The following is a 17,579-nucleotide window of genomic DNA, read 5'->3' on the forward strand; positions in this document are numbered from 1 at the left end:
AAGATTTTTAATCACAGTTTCAATTTAAGTGCTTGTGATCTGTCTGTTCATATTTTCTATTTCTTCCTGGTTCAGTCTTGGAAGGTTGTGCTTTTTAAAGAATTTGTCCATTTATTCCAGGTTGTCGATTTTATTGGCATATGGTTGCTTGTAGTAATCTCCCATGATCCTTTGTATTTCTGCATTGTCAGTTGTTAATTCTCCTGTTTCATTTCTAATTCTGTTGATTTGAGTCTTCTCCCTCTTTTTCTTGTTGATTCTGGTTAATGGTTTATCAATTTGTTTATCTTCTCAAAGAACCAGATATTCATTTTATTGATTTTTGCGATTGTTTCCTTCACTTCTTTTTCATTTATTTCTGATCTGATCTTTATGATTTCTTTCCTTCTGCTAACTTTGGGTTTTTGGGTCTCTTTTTCTTCTTTCTCTAATTGCTTTAGGTGTAAGGTTAGGTTGTTTACTTGAGATGTTTCTTGTTTCTTGAGGTAGGATTGTATTGCTATAAACTTCCCCCTTAGAACTGCTTCTGCTGCATCCCATAGATTTTGGGTCGTCGTCTTTCCATTGTCATTTGTTTATAGATATTTCTTGACTTCCTTAGTGATTTCTTGGTTTTTTAGTAGCATATGGTTTAGCTTCCATGTGTGCATTTTTTACATTTTTTTCATGCAATTGATATCTAGTCTCATAGCATTGTGGTCGGAAAAGATACTTGATACGATTTCAATTTTCTTAAATTTACCAAGGCTTAATTTGTGACCCAAGATATGATCTATCCTGGAGGATATTCCATGAGCACTTGAGGAGAAAGTGTATTCTGTTGTTTTGGATGGAATGTCCTATAAATATCAATTAAGTCCATCTTGTTTAATGTGCCATTTAAAGCTTTTGTTCCGTTCTTTATTTTCATTTTGGATGATCTGTCCATGGTGAAAGTGGGGTGTTAAAGTCTCCTGCTATGATTGTGTTACTGTCGATTTCCCCTTTTATGGCTGTTAGCATTTGCCTTGTGTATTGAGGTGCTCCTATGTTGGGTGAATAAATATTTACAATTTTTATATCTTCTTCTTGGGTTGATCCCTTGATCATTATGTAGTGCCCTTCTTTGTTTCTTGTAATAGTCTTTATTTTAAAGTCTATATTGTCTGATATGAGAATTGCTACTCCAGCTTTCTTTTGATTTCCATTTGCATGGAATATCTTTTTCCATCCCCTCACTTTCAGTCTGTATGTGTCCCTAGGTGTGAAGTGGGCTCTTGTAGACAGCGTATATACGGGTCTTGTTTTTGTATCCATTCAGCCAGACTGTGTCTTTTGGTTGGAGCATTTAATCCATTTACATTTAAGGTAGTTATCAATATGTATGTTCCTATTACCATTTTCTTAGCTGTTTTGGCTTTGTTTTTGTAGGTCTTTTCCTTCTCTTGTGTTTCCTGACTAGAGAGGTTCCTTTAGCATTTGTTGTAAAGCTGGTTGTGTGGTGCTGAATTCTCTTAGATTTTGCTTGCCTGTAAAGGTGTTAATTTCTCTGTCATATCTGAATGAGATCCTTGCTGGGTAGAATAATCTTTGTTGTAGTTTTTTCCCTTTCATCACTTTAAATATGTCCTGCCACACCCTTCTGGCTTACAGAGTTTCTGCTGAAAGATCACCTGTTAAGTTTATGGGGATTCCCTTATGTGTTCTTTGTTTCTTTTCCCTTGCATCTTTTTTTTTTTTTTTTTTTTTTTAAGGTTTAAGAGTTTTATTTCTACAAATCACAGCTGATGAACACCAAAGCCTTCACACGTAGAGACCATGCTCCTACTCGGGCCTGGGGAACTGCTCTGAGCTGCTCCCAGGAAAGGGTGGCGTGACTGGCAGAAACCTGCGCAGTCCAGAGTCCAGGGCGGAGAGGGGTCGGGCCCGATGGCCTCAGCCAGAGCAGCCCCGGCAGCCGCAGTGCGTGCACTTGATGATCCGACCCACTTCCAGCTTGCTTTTGGGGACCCGGCAAATGCAGTTTGTCCCAAAATTGGTGTCCCGTGTCTGAATGCACCGCAGGCAGCATAGGTTCTCATATCCCTGCTTTTTCCATTTTGCGATCAGGTTTTTATCTGCATAGCCTTCTTTAATACAGTATTCATACAGTTCTCTGCTTATGGCTTTCCGCTTGTAGAAGAGGTCAAAAATATAGCGGGTTTTCTGGTGATGGATCCTAAAGATGGGCCACAGAGATTCCACTTTCCTCTTTCCCTCGTGAGGTTCTGTTTCAGCTTCTCTCATCTTTTGATCTAATTCATCCAATGTTGGCTCGATCAACTCCCAGCCATCTGGGGGAGCTTTCCGGCTTCTTTTGACTTTAGGCATTTTTTCCCCAGAAGATAATCTGCAAAGATCACGTCCTCCGTCGCCGTCGGACGCCCCTTCTCTATTGCCTGCCTCCCTTGCAACTTTTAATATTTTTTTCTTTGTATTTAATTTTTGATAGTTTGATTAATATGTGTCTTGTCATGTTTTTCTTTTGATTTATCCTGTATGGGATTCTTTGTGCTTCCTGCACTTGATTGACTACTTCCTTTTCAATATTAGGGAAGTTTTCAACTATAATCTTTTCAAATATTTTCTCAGTCCCTTTCTTTTTCTCTTCTTCTTCTGGGCCCCCTATAATTCGAATGCTGATGCATTTAATGTTGTCCCAGAGGTCTCTGATAGCGTCCTCAGTTCTTTTCATTCTTTTCTCTTTATTCTGCTCTGCGGTAGTTATTTCTACTATTTTATCTTCCAGGTCACTTTTCCGTTCTTCTGCCTCAGTTATTCTGCTATTGATTCCTTCTAGAGAATTTTTAATTTCATTTATTGTGTTGTTCATCATTGTTTGTTTGCTGTTTAGTTCTTCTAGGTCCTTTTTAAACGTTTCTTGTATTTTCTCCATTTTATTTCCAAGATTTTGGATCATCTTTACTATCACTATTCTAATCTTCTTCAGGTAGACTGTCTATTTCCCCTTCAGTTATTTGGTCTGGTGGGTTTTTACCCTGCTCCGTTATCTGCTGCATATTTCTTTGTCTTCTCATTTTGCTTAATTTACTGTGTTTGGGGTCTCCTTTTCCCAGGCTGCAGGTTTGCAATTCCCATTGTTTTTAGTGTCTGCCCCCAGTGGGTAAGGTTGTTTCAGTGGGTTGTATAGGCTTCCTGGTGGAGGGGACTGGTGCCTGTGTTCTGGTGGATGAGGCTGGATCTTGTCTTTCTGATGGGCAGGACCACATCCAGTGATGTGTTTTGGCGAGCCTGTGACCTTATTATGATTTTAGGCAGCCTCTCTGCTAACGAGTGGGGTTGTGTTCCTGTCTTGCTAGTTGTTTGGCATGGGGTGTTCAGCACTGGAGCTTGCTGGTCGTTGAGTGGAGCTGGGTCTTAGAGTTGAGACAGAGATCTCTGGTAGAGGTCTCGCCAATTGATATTACATGAGGCCAGGAGTTCTCTGGTTGTCCAATATTCTGAACTCGGCTCTCTCACCTCAGAGGCTCAGGCCTGACACCCAGTCGGAGCACCAAGACACTGTCAGCCACACAGCTCAGAAGAAAAGGGAGAAAAGATTAAAGAAATTAAATAAAATAAAAAAATTAAAAAGTTATTAAAATAAAATATTAAAAAATTATTAAAATAAAAAAATTAAAAAGTAATAAAAAAGAAAATGTAGAGAGTAACCAAACCAATAAACAAATCCACCAATGATAACAAGCACTAAAAACTAAACTAAGATAAACATAAAATCAGAAACTAGTCAGTCCCTTACAGCATACCCCATGTCTACAGTTGCTCCCAAAGTTCACCGCCTCAATTTTGGGATGAATCGTTGTCTATCTAGGTATTCCACAGGTGCATGGTACATCAAGTTGATTGTGGGGATTTAGTCCGCTGCTCCTGAGGCTACACGGAGAAATTTCCCTTTCTCTTCTTTGTTTGCACAGCTCCTGGGGTTCAGCTTTACATTTGTCCCCATGTCTGCATGTAGGTCACCGTCTGGTGTCTGTTCTTTGCCCAGACAAGAGGGGGTTAAGGTAATGGCTGATTAGGGGTCTCCGTCTCACTCAGGCCGGGGGGAGGGGTGTGGAATGCAGGGTGAGCCTGCGGCAGCAGAGGCCAGCGTAATTTTGCAACAGCCTGAGGCACGCCGTGTGTTCTCCCAGGGAAACTGTCTGTAGATCATGGGACCTTGTCAGTGGAGGGCTGCACATGCTCCCAGGAGGGGCTGTGTGGATAGTGACCTGTGCTTGCACACAGGATTCTTGGTGGCTGAAGCAGCAGAGTTAGTGTTTCATGCCCATCTCTTGTGTCCACGCTGATAGCCATGGCTCGTGCCGATTGCTGAAGCTCATTTAGGCAGTGCTCTGAATCTCCTCTCCTATGCACCCTGAAACAATGGTCTCTTGACTCTTAGGCAGTTCCAGACTTTTTCCCAGACTCCCTCTTGGCTAGCTGTGGCACACTAGCCCCCTTCAGGCTGTGTTCACGCAGCCAACCCCAGTTCTCTCCCTGGAATCTGACCTCTGAAGCCTGAGCCTCAGCTCCCAGCCCCTGCCTGCTCTGGCTGGTGAGCAGACAAGCCTCTCAGGCTGGTGAGTGCTGGTTGGCACCGATCTTCTGTGCGGTAATCTCTCCGCTTTGCCCTCTGCACTTCTGTTGCTGTGCTCTCCTTCGTGGTCCCAAAGCTCTGCCACCCCCTGTCTCTGCCAGGGAAGGGGCTTCCTAGTGTGTGGAAACTTTTCCTCCTTCACAGCTCCCTCCCAGAATTGCAGGTCCTGTCCCTATTCTTTTGTCTTTGTGGTTTTTTTTCTTTTGCCCTACCCAGGTACGTGGGGAGTTTCTTGCCTTTTGGGAAGTCTCAGGTCTTCTGCCAGAGTTCAGTAGGTGTTCTGTAGGAGTTGTTCCACATGTAGATGTATTTCTGATGTATTTGTGGGGAGGAACGTGATCTCCACGTCTTACTCCTCTGCCTTCTTGAAGGTCTTCTTTCACTCTATTTTTTTTTTTAAATAATTATTTATTTATTTATTTATTTTTGGCTGTGCTGGGTCTTCGTTTCTGTGCGAGGGCTTTGTCCAGTTGCGGCAAGCGGGGGCCACTCTTCATCGTGGTGCGCGGGCCTCTCACCACTGTGGCCTCTCCCGTTGTGGAGCACAGGCTCCAGACGCGCAGGCCCAGTAGCCGTGGCTCACGGGCCCAGCTGCTCTGCGGCATGTGGGATCTTCCCAGACCAGGGCTCGAACCCGTGTGCCCTGCATTGGCAGGCAGATTCTCAGCCACTGCGCCACCAGGGAAGCCCTTTCACTCTATTTTTGATGCATGTTTTTTTTCATGAGCTCTGCTGGCTTTGCTCTGTTGACTTGTCTTTCAGAAAAGCTCTCCCACAGCCTGATACCTGACCAGCCGTGTGGCTGGATTGATGCCTTGCCACATTCTTGGAATCCCCTCACATGCTGTTCCTCAGAAGGTTGCATTCAGTGAGTCAATGATCTTGCTGTCCAAGGGAGGGGAGAGGGGGAGCCAGAATCATACATGAACTGCAGAGATTCTTTTTCATGATGATGAAGCTCTTGAGTTAGCAGCCAACCTTCTACTCGTAGGTTTTAGTTCACCTTGGTCCATGGTTCAGGTTCAATGGCTCTGAAGCTTGCTTGCACCAATTAAATCAGAATCTCTGGGACAAAGGCACTCAGACATCAGTCTATCTTAAAGGTCCTAAATGATCCACCCATGCAGCTGGGCTGGAGAATTCCTGGCTATGGTGCAGCTGTGAATGGACTCCTTCTGGGAGCTGCTGCATTAGAAGACTCACCACCTTCTGACTTCTTAGATCTCTCAGAAAATTCGTTTTTGTGTGTTGTTGTTAAGCAGTGGTGAAAGTGGTATTAAATGGAGTGCTCCCCATTGTTCTCATAGCTTTCATTTGACCTTAGATTTTTTTCTTTTAGATAAGCAGGCATTCATGACTGTTTGCAAATATATTTTCTATTTACCATCTGAGGCATTGTACCAATTTTTGGATAATGGACTTTGTGAGTTAGCTGTTTGCAACAGAGCTAGCAGAAATATCTGTCTACTGGATTGTACTTTTGTTTATTTTTTTCATTGTCACTGTTGGATTCCCTACATTTTTATATTCCTTTGAGTATTTTACTTATCAGCTAATAGGGAGAAAGATGCTTATGCTTCATAATAATTATGATGATGATGATGATTATAACTACTGTATAATGTGTACCTAACACTATTAGACACCATAGCTATAAACTGTGCATGAATTATCACATTTAATCTTTGCAATAATTTTGAGAGGTAGTGTATCTCCATTTTATAAATGATAGTCTAGTTGTCATCTTACCTGGAAATCTTCAGCTAAATTGTGAAAAATGACAAAAGGCAATCTACCACCTGACATGGTGGTGTTGGGTTCCAGATGAAAGAGGAGGGTAGAGAGAAGGGTTGATGCAAGGCGTTCTGCTACTGCTAATTCCAGCCTATTCAGGACCAGGTTCCATGAGAACCAAGCTTCGTGGTACAATTATGAACCACTCTCCAGCAAATATTATTTAGGAGTAGCCTAATTAGTCCGGTTTCCTTCATTCTTCCAGCAGTAATTTCCAGCATTCCTAGTGTAATAGACTTGATGATGAATTTGGAATTTGGTGTCCATAGGAAAACTGATTTAATCTACCTTGAACATGTATGGACTAGGTTTCTTTCTTTTTTATTTTTTTAAATTTATTTATTTTATTTATTTTTGTCTGCGTTGGGTCTTTGTTGCTGCTTGCAGGCTTTCTCTAGTTTCTCTTTGTTGCGGTGCGAGGGCTTCTCACTACAGTGGCTTCTCTTGTTGTGGAGCACAGGCTCTACGCATGCAGGCTTCAGTAGTTGCAGTGCATGGGCTCAGTATTTGTGGCTCACAGGCTCTAGAGCGCAGGCTCAGTAGTTGTGGCACACGGGCTTAGTTGCTCCGTGGCATGTGGGATATTCCCAGACCAGGGCTCGAACCTGTGTCCCCTGCATTGGCAGGCGGATTCTTAACCACTGTGTCACCAGGGAAGCCCCGGACTAGATTTCTTCTCTTTTCTTTTAAAAAAATTTTTATTGGAGTATAGTTGGTTTACAATGTTGTGTTAGTTTCAGGTGTACAGCAAAGTGAATCAGTTATAAATATACATATGTCCACTCTTTTTGGACTAGTTTTCTTGAAGAGTTCTTGACAACCTGGTGCCTTGAATGGTTCCCTTTGGAAAATGCAACCTCATTTTGAATCCCTGAGAGTTGACTAACAGCCATGACCTTCTCTTCTTCTGTTTACCCATCTTTTCTGGGGGCTGAATTCTGCCTCAGAGCTCCCTCGTCCCATCTTTTAAAGTGTTTTTATTGTTAAAATTTTTATTATTTTTCCAGTATATATATATCCAGTATATGTGTGTGTGTGTGTATGTGTGTGTGTGTGTGTGTGTGTGTGTGTGTGTATGTATACACACAAACACATTTTCTTTATCCATTCATCTGCTGATGGACACTTAGCTTGTTTCCATATCTTCCCTTGTTTCACCTTAAATGAGCTTATCTTACCTGGTGAGAATGGCTCCTGACTCAAAAGCTGCATGTGGCCTCACTGCATTCTCTTTGTTCGGGTTCCATCTTGCTCGCTGAGTTTTGCTTACATGATTTTTCCTTCTTACTCTCTTGGTTACTTGTAAGTGTGCTGCTCTTCCCTTCAGGAAGGAAATGCTCTTGCTGCATGGTCAGTTTTCCCAGTTTCTTATCCTGTCTGGTAGAAGCGTGCTCTGCTTTTCTCTGAAATAAAGTTCTCCACGTGCTACGTGTCCAGGAGAGAATTGCCTCTGACACTTGTGTTTATCTGACTTGAATTTCTCATCACTGTTTCTGCAAGGAGGCTCCTTTGATTCTCATGCCATTGGGATTTCTAGGGGCCTGCCCTATTTTTTTCTCCCTGGAGTAGACACAGTCCCTTCAGAACTTTGTGACACAAGCATTAGAGAAACTCCAAAAACATTTAATCTGTCATTGAAGATTTTCTATCTTGAAAAGGAGAAATCTCAGCCACAGTTCAAGATTGCCTATCTCTGGTTATGAAGGCAGAAGAATATAAAGTCTTTGGAGACTGAGAAAATTTCACTCTACCTGGACACGTCACAGTGAGAGGAGTATATTTGGGTTGGCACTAGGAACCTTGGCCAAAAATATTAAGCTGTTAATCCTTTTGATTCATTGTGAACCCATCTCCTGAATGTCAAAGGTTTGCAGTACACTGATGAGCCTACTCTATTATTTCTCTCTCTTATCTCACCAGGAGCTTCTCACCCAGGTGTTCAAAAATGTCAATATTTGAAAATTCAACCGTGATCTCAATTCCAGAGAGACAGCACTTAGCTGAGGAATTGATTGGAAGCTTTGAACAAGAAGGTCAGGTTGCGGATGAATAAAATTCCCCAGCAGGGACAGTAAGGAGAAAGAGAGTGTTTGCAAAAGTTTATTTTGAGTCATTGGCTGACTTTTATTCTCATGATGTGCAAAGTTCAGTAGAGGAAAGAACTTCCAGCTTAATAACATGGGATGTTAACTCTTCCAAACACACTTGTCTTTTCAGGTGTTTGCTGACCCCTGGCATGAAAACTAGCCCCCACACTGTGACAGGCAAGACACAACCCAGCAACAAAGCATTTTTTTTTTCTAGATGGATTCTAACAGAAAATTGCCCTTGCCCTGAAAGGTTGGAGGTGGAGGCCCTTGGGAGTGAGTGACAAAAAGGAATTAAGCAGAAGGTCCTTAAGGTCAGTCAGGGGTACAATTTTTTTAGTTTCTCTTTTTCACCCTTAGTAGTTAAAAATGAGTCCTAATCTTCTAAAAATCTTCTGGCCAACTCAATGATCCCCATTAATTATTTCTCTGTTAAGTACTTTCATTTGTCTCTTGACATTTGAACAAGTCAAGTTTTTTCTGTCTTAGAGGCTAATATGTTTTTAATCAGGGCATGCTGTAATTGGTACTCTAGGTTTATGAACAGGACTGGTAGAAGGAATTCCATTTATTCACTTATGGATCTTGCAGGAGAAATTTGACTTTTTCATGCTTTAACATTTAAAAAAAAATTTTATTTCTTACCCAAAAAAACGAAAAAACAAAAAAAACCTACCAAAACATCTCTTGGAGCCACCAGACAAGGGGGAAATTTCTTCGCATTCTTCCTTTTCTTCTCTTGCCTTCTAAGCAAACCTTTGTTCTCAGTATGTGGAATAGATGTTTCTTTCATAATAGCAAATTGTACTGGTATTTAACTGCCTTAATAAAATTAACTCAATAACACAGAAAAGAAGAAATTGGTACCAAAATTTAGCATAAAATAATAGAAAAGTGAATATTTATTGAGTGTATAAAATAAGCTAAGCCTGGTACTCAATTCTTTTTCTACAATATATTTTCAGTTGTCTTAAAAATTTTATGAAATATTATTATCCACCTTTTATAGATAAGGAACTGTATAGGTTCATAGATATTAGGTAACTTATTCAAGGTCACACAAGTAGTAGATGACAGAGGCTGTATTTAAATTTGGGATTGTTTGATTTTAGAATTCTATTTCATATCCATTATACAATACTTCCTTTCAGTATGGAGTGACTTGTAAAGTTGGTAGAAAGATGTGTTCTATTCCATTATTAAGTTTCAGGCAATCACTCAAGCAGACAGAATAGTTATTTAGTGCCTATAGATTTTGTGACCACCACTGTATCAGACACCTATTGTATTGTGTTAAAATCTAAGCAGAATATAAGTTATGGAATTTCTAAGATTTGAGATCACCTAGAGCAATGAGAAGAATGAGTCCTGAATGTGGTATCAGAATATGCTAATATCAGAATATGCCATCAGAGACCTGGGTCTAGAACTTACTAGATGTGTAATGTTCAAAAAGTCACGAATTGCTTTTTTTAGACCTAATTTTTTAGAGTAGTTTTTAAAAAAAATTTGTATTGGAATATAGTTGATCTACAATGTTGTGTTAGTTTTAGGTGTTCAACAAAGTGAATCAGTTATACATATACATATATCCACTCTTTTTAAAGATTCTTTTCCCATATAGGCCATTACAGAGTATTGAGTAGAGTTCCCTGTGCTATACAGTAGGTGCATATTACTTATGTATTTCATATATAGTAGTGTGTATATGTCAATCCCAATCTCCCAATTTATCCATCCCCTAGAGTAGTTTTAAGTTCACAGAAAAATTAAGAGGCAGATACAGAGATTTTCCCATATACATGTATAGCCTCTTTCACTATAAACATCCTCCACCAGAGTGGTACATGTGTTACAGGTGATGAACCTTCACTGACACACCATTATCTCCCCAAATCCATAGTTTACCTTAGGAGTCACTCTTGGTGTTGTGCATGTCACTAATCTTTTCAAGCTTCAGTTTCTACATCTGCAAAATATTTGCTTGTATTTGTAACATGCTTTTTGTTTACAAAAAGTTTTTAATACATTTTCTTATTTAAGTCTCATCAGAATTGGGTGAAAAAGGCATAATTATCCTAGTTTCACAGATGAAAAACAAAGAGGTTAAGTGGCTTGCCTAAAGCCAAATACTAAGTGGCAGAGAGGGAATGCCAATTCTAATGTAAAATCAAGCGCCCCTATACCCTTGACAAGATTGTGAGGAACAAGCAACATAAGTAAGTGAAAATGCTTTGCAGTCTATAAAATCTTAGAAATACTGGTCATAATGATGATCAAGTTTTAACTATTTATTCAGCAAATTATTATGGGAGAGCTCATTCTTGGTGAAGTTACCCCTTTGGTACCCAGGATGTTTGTAATAGGGGTGGAGGAACAGGACATACGTGGACTTTTCTTGACTCGAACATCTACCCAGTGTAACACAGAGATCTATACCACATTCAGCATTCCTTAGAAGCACTGTTTATTCAGGATGGGAGAAGGGTATTTCATTAACAGGAAACAGCCTATAAAAAGGTACACTCTACAATGTGCATAATGTCTCTGAAAGTCCTACAATGGCTCAGGCTCTTAGAGGTCACAGAGTATTATTGACTCTGTCTCTTCTAGGCACTTGAGAAGAGGAAGAAGTCCTTCTGACATCTAGATGCCTGCAATTTATGTCATGGCCCTCTGATCCATGCTACATGTCTGGATCTATGTAAGCTGGGGGACCCTCCCTTGACTTTCCTGGCAGACAGTCTCAGTGCTTTCTTCTCTGTTATTCTGTTACTGAACCAAACTTGGGTCCACTTGCCCTCATGCAGTAAAGTCAATCTACTGACATTGGGTTGTGGTGAAGGAAAGTACAGTGTTTATTGCAACGTGGGGCCAGGCAAGGAAAATGGACAGTGCATGCTCAACAGACCCAAGCTGTCTGATGGCTTTTAGGGAAGGATTTTTAAAGGCAAGGTGAGGGAGGGGTTGCAGGGTGGGTGATCAGCTCATGGGCGTTCTTCTGAATGGTTGATGGTGAGGTAACTGGGTGATGTTTTGGGAATCTCAATCATCAACCTCTGGTTCCAACAGGTATGGGGTCTACATCTTGGTAGTCAACATGAAGTTAACTTCTTCCACCTGGAGGGGGTTTTAGTATCTGCAAAACAACTCAAGAATAAGGCTCAAGATGTTATCTATAGTCCTTGAGGAGGAACTAAAGGTCCTTGACTTTGTTTTATGGCTAAAGTATTATTATTTTGTCTTGCTTGACTGTTTTCCTTTGTTTCTGCATTTTCTTGTTTCTCTGATAAAATTTTCTCCTTGGAATTCAGAGAAGACCAAGGATGCTAAAGCTTTTCTACAAACAACAGGCAGGGGCATGGGGGGTTTGTCCTTGGGAAGGCCCTGTAGGGTCCTGCTCAGTTTCAATACCACATACCCCTATCAATTCTGGAGCATCTCCCATCCCTTTAGTCTTCACAGAGAAACTCTCCCTCTTTAGGGATGCCACCACATTTTGTTAATTCATTTTGAAGACCAAACCTTTCAAAGAATTTGAAGAATAGATAACCAAGTCCATAATAAAATATGGAAAATATCCATTCAAAGCATTTCAGTACAAAAATGTGTGTGTATGTATGTATAAGGGAAAAAGAGAGAGAGGGAGGGAGGGGGAGAGGGAACTAACTAAGGATGGGAAAATGAAAAAAAAAAAGTTTCTAAGCACAGTTGGAGAGGAGGGCTATAGCAGAGACAAAAAAAGAAGCAAGTACCTCATTCACTAGAGTGTGTTCACTGATTGCTTGATAATTCCATGTGGAAAATTGGCTACAAGAAGACAAGGGATGAACCAGGAAATTAATTGAAAGTATCAGAGAAACCAGAAATACAATAGGTATGGGAAACCCTAGACTATATTAGGCTTTGTCTAGACCAAATGTTCTCAGTTTTAACACTATTGATATCTTGGGCTGGGTAACTCTTTCTTGTGGCTGGCAGTCCTGTGCACTGTAAAATGTTTAGAAGCATCCCTGGCCTCTACCTACTAGATGTTCGTAGCACCTCTCTCCAAGTGTGGCAACCAAAAATGTTTCCAGAAAGTGTCAAATATCTCTTGCAGTGGGAGGGGAGGGGCAGTAAAGTGAAGTCATTCCTGATTGAGAACCACTGGTCTAAATCTTCGACCTGAAAACAGGCTGAGTTAGAAAAAAAAGTAGAATCAATATAGAATATTGCAGAATATTAACAGTGAAAATCTCTTTGCAGTAATGAGGATACAGATAACTTTTAAATTTTATTTGGTTTGCTTCCCTATAGTTTTGAAAATTTCCATGAAGAACATGCATTGCTTGTATAACCATAAAATAAGGACTGTTCATGTTGCCTTAAAAGTAAAGATACTCAAATTAATTTTGTGAGTTCTCTGATGAGTGAAGATGTATTCTGAGAAAAAAAGGACTTACAGTGTTCAAATAAGGTGAAATAGAGAAGAAAATCAGATTAGACCAGGGGAAGTAGAACATTCATGAAAAAGAAGGAAGAAGGGGGAGAACAAAGAATCAGTAAAATATGAAGCTTCCTAGAATTAAAGACCCTTTTCATCTATTTAGGGATGGAATTGAGCTCCCAAGTGTGGAATGGTGACATTTGATTGTGTCTTATGCAAATGTGTTAAGGAGAGAGTGAACATTAACAAATATGAATGAATGCATATGGTTGATGGTGTCTCTAAATGCTTATGTTTGTATTTTCTTCTTGCTTATGACTCAGAACTATTGTAGTCTTTGTTAGCTGTCGACAACATTGAGTGTCTCCCTCTAGAAAGATTTTAAATGATGGCTTGTGAATTCATGTGTGTGATCACCACACAAGTAGGCTAGAGGAATTGGATAAAACCACTGATCTTTCCATTTAAACACCCAATTTACTTAGCAGGAGGCTGGAGTTCAAAGACGTTTGGAGATGTCAGGTCATCAGACTTGGCACTGGCCCAGGGATCTTCTGAGCACATACGGGTTATAGGCATGGGCTTTGGAACCAAATCAACTTGAGATTGAGCTTAAGCTCCAACACTACTGGTTTGGGGGAAGTTTTCTCATGTCTCACTGACTGTGTCCTTATTCATAAAGAAGGAGTAATAATGGTACTTGTCACCAGTAGCATGCTGGTTAATGTTTAACAACCAGTTAAACAAAAACAAAACCCAAACACGGGGAGGGAGAAGGGTAAGCTGGGACAAAGTGAGAGAGTGGTATGGACATATATACACTACCAAATGTAAAACCGATAGCTAGTGGGAAGCAGCCGCATAGCACAGGGAGATCAGCTCGGTGCTTTGTGATCACCTAGAGGGGTGGGATAGGGAGGGTGGGAGGGAGGGAGACGCAAGAGGGAAGAGATATGGGAACATATGTATATGTATAACTGATTCACTTTGTTATAAAGCAGAAACTAACACACCATTGTAAAGCAATTATCCTCCAATAAAGATGTTAAAAAAACAAAACAAAACAAAACAAAAAACAAAACTGAATTGTTGTCTTTGCTGATTGCTCTTAAGTAGATGGATGGTCCCACCGTGGCTAATTTCAAGCTAGCAGTGTGATGTCACTGAACATGGGCTTGGGAAGAGATGCAAACCGCAGAGATGCTCCCATAAACTGGTACAAGCTGGCTCCAGCACACCACTGCCTATCACAGAAGGTGCTGGGAGGATTGAACAGCTACTGCTCTTAAAGCGCTTAGCACAGTATCTGCTAAATAGCAGGTGGTCAATAATGTTTGCAGGTATTTCCTAGTGCTCCAAACTCCTAGGAGACTGCCCTTTTCACTGTATCATGCTGCTTTTCTATAATGCTGCACACAATCTTATGAATCATGTCTGTAGTGGGATTGGGACTAGATTGACTACTGCAAGTGCAGTATTGCTTGTCCCTAGATGCTGACAGCACCCACTTAATGCATTCCTGTTGTTTTGGAATCACAGTTAAAATCATTTATCTAAGTCAGTCTGCCTGAGAGTTTTCTCCCCACTTGAATGGCATCACTCCATTCTTTATCTCCTATACTATGAGGTCAGCCTCTGGGCCTACCCCCTTCTTGGAGAGTTTTAATAGTTTTTGACAAGGAACATCTGTTCCTCTTTCTAACAGTCCTCCAGATATCTGCAGACATTGCCCCCGGTGGCTTGGAGGACAGCTTGAGCATGCATGTGTGGTTCTGGTAGGCCTATATTTACAATCAAATGGCCCTTCTCTCCTAGCCAAGGGGCTATCTTGTCTAATGTATCTCAGATTATGATACAGAGTGGTTTCCAAATATCCACTCTAGTTGAGACAGCCTGTGATTCTCTGGTTCCTTGTTGTCTAAATCAGGTTATATCTACACAAATTAAAGTGTATTTAAGTCTTAGTGAGGATTATAAAGCAAAATGAATTTGTCTGTCTGCTTCTATTCTTCCATTTTCCCCCCATGTCCTTTTAGAATACTCATCCTTTTCACATAAGATGCTTAAAGACTGAATGCTGATTTTTCATTCTCAATCTTGTTGGGTGTTCTCATTATTTCCAAGCTCCTATCTGTTAAGTGAAAAGGATGGTTCTGAGCTAATCAAATAAAATGATTTCTGTTGACTTTAGCCTTAAATATGTAATTCCTTCTAGATCGTGCAGGTTAGATTATTGGAAACGTTAATATACATACCGCCAAAAGTTCCCAAGTAATAATACCAATAAATGACCACAAGCACTGTGGCAGGGGTACACAGGATGGTAGTGGGGTGTGCTCTGGTAGAGGACAGGGATTTGGGGGTACAGGTGTTCCTAAAATAGTGCAAGATAGGCATGATACCATAGTGTGACAAAAATGAGTTTTTTCCTAACTCAAGTGGAGTTAACAATACAACCCAGGCAATGATTTTTCTAAAAATCTCTCTCAAACTTTTAAGTTTAAAATGATCAGAACTTTAGCTTCCTTAGTATGCAGGGCTTACTGAGCTGCGGCTCATTAGAGTCATATACAGAGAGAAAAGGATTGTGTTTTGCTGGAACAATTTCCCAGACTCTGACTTTAGTAAGATTCTGTATCATATTTTTCTGGGCAAAACAGCTACTAGAACAAACCACCATGTGCCAAGTGGGTAGTAATTCCTGAGTTTGGAAGAGTCAGCTGACAGAGGTATTCCATGTATAGTCTATCTTTTATGAAGTTCTAGATTCTTCCCAGTAAATGGAATTTTGCATACTCCATAAATACCTGTTAGTGTCACTGATTTCTTTGGGTGGTGTATGTCACTAGATTCACATCTTTTGTAGGGACTACTTGGATTTTAGACATTTTGTACCTTACTTTGTCCTTTCGTGTCTCTCATTTGACTCAGAAGAGAAAAGGCACTTATATCTGCACACTCAGTGGATGTTCTGCTGAATCTGTTTTATTGGGGATATTTCTGATTGTAGATTTCTCACATGGACACTTTCATTTACTGAACCAATCTATCAACCAAGGGTATTGATTGAGCACCCCTGTTATAAGGCAGCAGGCTGGGGTTGGTTCCAAAAACAATAATGCATTATATATCTGTCAAAGGCCTTTCTGGCAAAAGAAAGCTCTGAGCACACAATCTTATTTTATTCTCTCTGAGAGAGATTAATGGAAAATAGATTCAGTTCCATCTTTGCATCTATTCACACAAGCCCAAAGATGTTTTATGACCTGCTCAAGGTCATGCAGAGAGTGAGTGAAAAACTGACATCTTATATCATAATCAAGAGGTAAATTAAGTGGTCACAGAGGACTTTCAAGTCACGGGCCAATGTAAGACCTAGGATTTCCTTTATGCATATGCTGGAGAACTGGTTTCAGCAAAAACAATTTGTGCAGGAGGTAATCTGATTATTGACACTATCAATCTTCACAACGCAAGGTCAGCATTGACTTTCCACTTGGCCATTCTCAACAGCTGGGCAAGGTAAGCATAATCACAGGCAAATTTCAACTGTTTTGTCTCATTCAAATTGTGCTTACCTACACGGGTTCTTCAAATACAAAAAGCTGCTGTTTCAGAACTTCTCAAGCATATCATAATTTTCACTTCTCAGAGCTGAGATCTTCTGATTAGGACTTGACAAGAACAAGACTTTGACCTTCAGTCCACTGAGGGGACAATGTGTGTTTGCATTTATTTTTAAAATGCTGAAGTAGAGGTTGAGTTGACAGCAACCACTGACCTTGAGAAAGTATTGGGATCTTGTTGTCTTGTTATCCGAAAGAGAAGAAGTTAAATCATAAAAAACCAAACCAAACCAAATCAAACATTGAAGTCATATCTCATAAACACCCATTTAATAATTTACTTTGAAATGCAATAATTGCTAGTTGTCATGATTAAGTGGGAAAGCCTTGTGTGGTAAGGTGGGAAGAGGTGGTATGCTTAGCCATCTCGCTAAGGGTCATACATTTCCACTTCGTTGCATGTCTGGTGATCTTTGACTGGGTGTGCACATTGCGAATTTTACCTTGTTGGGTGCTGGACATTTTTGTATTGCTTTAAATACTCTTTGCCTTTATTTTGGCGTGCAGTTAAGATACTTGGAAACAGTTTAATCTTTTGGAGTCTTGCTTTTAAGATGGGATCAGAACAGCACCATTCCCCGCTACTGAGGCCAAATGATTCTGAATACTCTATGCAATGCCCCACGAATGATAAGATTTTCCAGTCTGTCTAGTGAGAACAGAAACGATCCCCAGACCTGTATAGCTACTGGGTACTGCTTCCTCTAATCCTTCAAATAGTTCTTTCTCCTGGCCTTGGGTAATTTCCTCACATGCATGCATTGGAGTGATGGATCCAGCAGGTTGCTCTGGAGATCTCTGGGGTTCTCTCTGGGTAGAGAATTTTGGTACTCTCTACACAGTCTTCTCATTGGTGTTATATCCCGGGAACTCTGGTTGCCTTATTCTCCCAGACTCCTAGTTCTATCTGCTCAACTCAGGGAGTCTGCAGGTCTCTGCCTGGATTCCTCCTCCCTGCACTGTGGCCTGGAGACCCTGGAGGCAGGAAGCTGGGGCAACAGCAGGGCTCATCTCCTCTGTTCCCC

The 17,579-nt window shown here is 40.6% G+C and overlaps 1 protein-coding gene across 1 annotated transcript; it reads right to left on the reverse strand.

Moving 5' to 3' along the window:
* Positions 1-1,734: 1,734 nt before the first annotated feature.
* On the reverse strand, positions 1,735-2,422 carry LOC118897100 (protein BUD31 homolog). Its single transcript, XM_036855934.1, has one exon. The coding sequence runs from the start codon at positions 2,347-2,349 to the stop codon at positions 1,915-1,917; it is 435 nt and encodes a 144-aa protein (XP_036711829.1). The 5' UTR covers positions 2,350-2,422; the 3' UTR covers positions 1,735-1,914.
* Between the last annotated feature and the right edge of the window lie 15,157 nt (positions 2,423-17,579).

The sequence above is a fragment of the Balaenoptera musculus genome, chromosome 6 (assembly GCF_009873245.2).
Source record: "Balaenoptera musculus isolate JJ_BM4_2016_0621 chromosome 6, mBalMus1.pri.v3, whole genome shotgun sequence".
Taxonomy (NCBI): domain Eukaryota; kingdom Metazoa; phylum Chordata; class Mammalia; order Artiodactyla; family Balaenopteridae; genus Balaenoptera; species Balaenoptera musculus.

Bases quoted from the DNA above. Each gene is read 5' to 3' on its own strand.
- LOC118897100 (XM_036855934.1), bottom strand. From the start codon at position 2,349: ATGCCTAAAGTCAAAAGAAGCCGGAAAGCTCCCCCAGATGGCTGGGAG.